The 5,384-nt window shown below is 64.2% G+C and overlaps 1 protein-coding gene across 1 annotated transcript; it reads left to right on the top strand.

The window, feature by feature from the left end:
* The first annotated feature begins 208 nt into the window (after positions 1-208).
* On the top strand, positions 209-2,153 carry SOX18 (SRY-box transcription factor 18). Its single transcript, XM_036085691.2, has 2 exons — positions 209-709; positions 895-2,153. The coding sequence occupies exons 1-2, from the start codon at positions 352-354 to the stop codon at positions 1,698-1,700; spliced, it is 1,164 nt and encodes a 387-aa protein (XP_035941584.1). The 5' UTR covers positions 209-351; the 3' UTR covers positions 1,701-2,153.
* Positions 2,154-5,384: the final 3,231 nt, after the last annotated feature.

Below are 5,384 nucleotides of genomic sequence, written 5' to 3'. Positions count from 1 at the left end.
GCTCCAGCCCACATCAGCGGCCCATTCCCACTAGGGGTGGGGGGGGAGGGGGTCCTTCCTTCAGAGAGGGTGCGGGGGCAGCTGCGCGGAGGAGGCTGCGGTGGAATCCGGCGGGCCCGAGAAGAAAGGGAGCCCCCGGGGAGGGGGGCGGCCCCAGCCCGCCCCGCCCCGCCCGCCCGCCCGCCCCGCCGCCTATTGGCCCCGCGCCGCTATATCTGGGCGCCCACCCGGCTCGAGGCCACCGCCGTCTCCGCCGCCGTCCGCCCTGCCCTCCGCGCCCGACCCCGAAGTGCCTGCTATCCACCCTCCGCGCTCCCGCGCTCCGTTCCGACCAGGCCGCGCCCAGCTGGAATGCAGAGATCGCCGCCCGGCTACGGCGCACAGGACGACCCGCCAGCCCGCCGCGACTGTGCATGGGCCCCGGGACCCGGGGCCGCCGCTGAGCCGCGCGGCCTCCCCGCCGCCCCCGCTGCCCTCGCAGCGCCCGCCGCCCCCGCCTCGCCGCCCAGCCCGCAGCGCAGCCCGACGCGAAGCCCCGAGCCGGGGCGCTATGGCCTCAGCCCGGCCGGCCGCGGGGAGCGCCAGGCGGCCGACGAGTCGCGCATCCGGCGGCCCATGAATGCCTTCATGGTGTGGGCGAAGGACGAGCGCAAGCGGCTGGCGCAGCAGAACCCGGACCTCCACAACGCGGTGCTCAGCAAGATGCTGGGTGAGGGGCGCGGGCGGGCGGGGAAGGGTGAGCGGAGCGGTCGGGGGAGGAGGGACCTAGCGCAGGGGTGGGCCAGGGCGGGCGGGGGCCGCGCCCCACCCTCGCGGCGCGCCCAGGGCACACGCAGGGCCCGGCAAGGCGCCGGCCCGACGGCAGCCCGCTGACCCGCGCGCACCGCCCTGCAGGCAAGGCGTGGAAGGAGCTGAGCACCGCGGAGAAGCGGCCCTTCGTGGAAGAGGCGGAACGGCTGCGGGTGCAGCACCTGCGAGACCACCCCAACTACAAGTACCGGCCGCGCCGCAAGAAGCAGGCGCGCAAGGCCCGGCGGCTGGAGCCCGGCCTCCTGCTCCCGGGCCTGGCGCCCCCGCCGCCGCCACCCGAGCCCTTCTCCGCGGCGCCCGGTCCGGCGCGTGCCTTCCGCGAGCTGCCCCCGCTGGGCGCCGAGTTCGACGGCCTGGGGCTGCCCACGCCCGAGCGCTCGCCGCTGGACGGCCTGGAGCCCGGCGAGGCCGCCTTCTTCCCGCCACCCGCGGTGCCCGAGGACTGCGCGCTGCGAGCCTTCCGCGCGCCCTACGCCCCCTCCGAGTTGCCCCGGGACCCCGGTGGCTGCTACGGTGCGCCCTTGGCCGAGGCGCTCAGGACCGCGCCCGCTGCCGCCGCGCCGCTCTCCGGCCTCTACTACGGCGCCCTGGGCGCGCCCGGACCGGGCCCGTACCCCGGCCCGCTGTCGCCACCGCCCGAGGCCCCCCCGCCCGAGGGCGCCGAGACGCTGGGGCCCGCCGCCGACCTGTGGGCCGACGTGGACCTCACCGAGTTCGACCAGTACCTCAACTGCAGCCGGACTCGGCCCGACGCCGCGGGGCTCCCGTACCACGTGGCGCTGGCCAAGCTGGGCCCGCGCGCCATGTCCTGCCCGGAGGAGAGCAGCCTGATAGCCGCGCTGTCCGACGCCAGCAGCGCCGTCTACTACAGCGCGTGCATCTCCGGCTAGGCGGCCCGCGGGGCCCGGGGCTCGCTCCCGCAGCCGGCGCGACGGGATTGCTGCGCACTCCTGCTCTGTCTCTCTCCCGCAGGCAGGCGTAGGTCTCCCTGCGAGGGCGGCTCCCACGTGTGCTGGGGCTTTTCCAGGAAGCCCAGGCCTAGGACCTGTTGGCTGGCCCTGCCGGGGTTAAGTTTTTGAAGCGTCTAATTCTTTTCTTGCAGTGTATTTTCTAGAACCAGGCTGTATTTTTTACTTTGCCTTTTTTATATACATAATACAACATATTTAATTTTTAATTAAACTTTTTCTTCCAAGGGGTTTCAGTGACCAAAAGCACCAATGTAGCAAGGCTTTTTAAATATGAAGAATACCACTGTTTGTTTGCTTTAAAGGAGAAGCAGGAGCTGGGTCGCCCCTGGGCCAGGCGAGGCCACAATAAAGTGACTCGCTCTTTCCTCTGAACACCCGAGTCTGTGGTCGTTGGGGGAAGGGGGACCGGTACACCCAATGACCCTGGACATGCCCTTCCCCCAGAGAGCCCCCTCCTCCCCGCTTAGGCCCCAAAGCACCCACTTCTCCATCCTTCCAGGCTACTCAGCCGAGATGGTGGGAGGCATGAGGTGTGGGCACTCCCCACCCTCCCAGCCTTCCATTCCCCTCCTGTCCCAACCCCCATTGTAACTGAAGCCTAATAGGGATCAGCAATCCCCCCACACCCCCACCCATGTTTCATCTCCTTTTTAAAACTTTCTTCTAAATGAATAAATACATACATAAAATAAAAATAAATACATAACTAAAACCTCCTTCAAGCCCAGGGACTACGGCTCAGGTCTGTCCTCTCCAAAGGAGGGTGGCAAAGGTTGACACCTCTAACAGACATGGCACCCTGGGGCCCCGTCTGTCATTTTTAAACCAGAGTCCCCAGAAGGGGCAGCACCGTGACAGCCATTCTCTCCCCACAATGTCCAGGCTCTGCCCAGTGACAGAAGGTCAGTGACCTGAGCAGGGAGGCTCAGGACTCTCACGCTAGCCCTTCCCCACTTGCAGCAGTCTATATTCCTTGGCCCCCTGCCCCCCACTGGGGAGCTGATCTCTGACACCCCGATGTGGAAAAGGCTCTCACAGCTCAGTGTCCCGTGTTTGTGTGAGGCGCGTGGTTCTGCAGGGGCTGTCTGCTCCACGAGAGCAGGTGAGCCAGGGCATCCAGGCGTGTGTGTGCACGGGGGGCTCCGAGCGTGGGTGTGATGCTGTGCCCATGTGACCATGGGAGCACCCATGAGGGTGACCGTGTGACACTCCGTGTCTGCGTGCACACAGTTGTCTTGTGAGTCTGCAGCTGGATGTGCGTGTGTCCACCCAGCGGTGTGGGGGGGCGGTGAACAGGCTGTGGGGCTGTTTTTCCAGGATCCTGCCTCTCAGAGGCAGTGACGTCACCTCTGTGTTGACTGTCAGGAGCTCCACACGGCAGTCAGCAGAGTGGGGTGGCGTACCTGCGCCCCCTATCCCCGCCCCGTCAGCAGCCAGGTCCAGAAAACCCAAAGACAGAGACATAGAAGAGCAGAAACAGACAAGCTGAAGAGGGCAGGAGATGAACTCTCCACTTGTGAGTGGGTGGGTGGAGGGACAGAAAGAGCCCACAGGACACCAAGGACACCGTCTGCTCCTTCCAAGTGTACGTAATAAGTATGGTGCACAGCAGGGACGCTGAGGCACAAAGGGAAAAGGGTGGTCCGCTCCAGCCACGTCTGTCATGGGTTTGGGGGGTGGTGCTCTGAGGCCCCAGTGCCTGAGTCCTGGGCTCATGCATGCAGAGAAATGCGCATGACCCTTGAGTGTACTTCACCAGCTCTCGAGGCCCAACTTCTGCTCTGCTCTGGGCCTGTCCCCTAGCGGGGGGACAGATGACCCACCCCCTAGAGCCCTGGGTCAGCTGGACCAAAGTGTGCCCCACTGTGGGGACCCATAGCAGCCTGAGTCCAGGAGCCTCTGACCCAGGTGTGGACCCTCCCCTCCCCTCACTCCACCCACCAGCCAGGGCAGGTAGGAGGCAGAGCCAGCCCAGCTTGTCCTGTTGCTTACAGCCGTGTGAACAGCCCCACTCAGGGCCTCCCTGCCTGGGCTGAGGCACCGTCCGTTGTCCCACCTGTTGTCCCACCGCAGAGACGCCCATGGACACACAGGGCAAGTGCCAGACAAGCAGACATGGCCAGCTGTCTCTCCTGTTTTCTGGCACAGGCTGGAGCAATAGTCTCCCATCCTCCATTCTGGGCTCTTAACCCCACCCCCATCCCACCCGGAAGGTCCACCCTTCCAGGCCCCTTGGGGTCAGTAGGATGGGGAGCCACAAGGGTGCCTCCAGGGGACAGCACACACCATCGCCCCAGTAGGGAGAAGGCAGAGCAGCTTGATGCCTACAAGCCCCTCCCACAATGGCAGGGCAGGAGGCCAGTGGGGGGCCCAATTTGGAGCAGTCCCCATCGCCAGGGGCTGGGGGAGTCCAGGAGCAGAATCAGAACATGAGAGGGCCTCCCACAGAGAGCAGCTGTTTCCAATAGCAGCTTCTCAGCAGTGGTGGGCCAGCACAGGAGGGTGGGTAGGGGTCTCCTCAAAGGACCCCTGCCCAGCGCCCTGCCTGGGGAGCTCTCCAAGGGACCTGGCTTTGCCCTGTCTGGACAGAGCTGCTGTCCCGGGCAGAACCACAGCCCCCGGGGCCTGGGAGGCTCCAGCCCTGGGTCAGGTTTCCCACCGCTCCCCCTCCTGGCTCCACCCACCTGCTTCCAGGAGGGTCAGAGAAGGGAAGTCCCCACCCCCAGCTCCCGCTGAGTCAGGCTGGCCAGGAACAGACCCTGGGGCCTAGTGCCTGGCAGGAAGTTCTAGCAGCCCGGCCTGGCACAGGCCACAGCTCCCACGCCCAGGACCCAGCCTGGACCTGGAAGGACCTGGGCCCAGGTGTCGAACCCTCCCCAGCAAACAGCCCAGGGGAGGAGGTCAGGGAGGCTGGGAGCAGGTTAGGTGCACCCTCTCCCCGGTAGACATGCTCATCCCCTGAGACCCACTTAGGAACACCACACACACCACCAGCCACACAGCCTACCAGGAGTTACGTCAGGGCCAAGGCTGTGCTCGTTTGCCCAATCCCAACAAGGCCATGCTGGGCAGGCAAGGATGGACTTAAATCACCCTCCTCTCAACTGGACAAGCACTCCAGACAATCCAACCACGTAGCCCACATTCTACAGAAACTACATAGGATTTTGGCAGAGAAGTCGGTGGTTTTAGTACACAGAGAGAACCGGGCAGGGCTGTGCAGCCGCCACGCCTCTCGTTCCAGTGTCCTCCCAACTCCTCAACAAGAAACCCTCACCTGTGAGCTGTGACTCCCCAGCCCCTCTTGACCCCAGCCCCCTTCCCTGTGGTTTGCCTATTCTGGACATTTCACAGAAATGAAATCATACAATACGTGAATTTTGAGTGTGGCTTTGTTCACTGAGAGTAATGTTTTCAAGGTTCATCCACGTTGTCGCGTCCTTCATTCCTTTGTAAGGCTGAATAATATTCCACTCTGTGACTAGACCACACCAAATGATGGGCGCTTAGATTGTTTCCCTGTTTTGAGATTGTGAATAATGCTGCAGTGAACGTTTGTGTACAAAGGTTTTGTGTGGACATGTGTTTTCATTAAAACTGCAT

This window comes from Halichoerus grypus, chromosome 10 (genome assembly GCF_964656455.1).
Source record: "Halichoerus grypus chromosome 10, mHalGry1.hap1.1, whole genome shotgun sequence".
Classification (NCBI taxonomy): domain Eukaryota; kingdom Metazoa; phylum Chordata; class Mammalia; order Carnivora; family Phocidae; genus Halichoerus; species Halichoerus grypus.
Note: the sequence above shows the minus strand (reverse complement) of the source record. Positions and strands in the feature narration are given on the sequence as shown.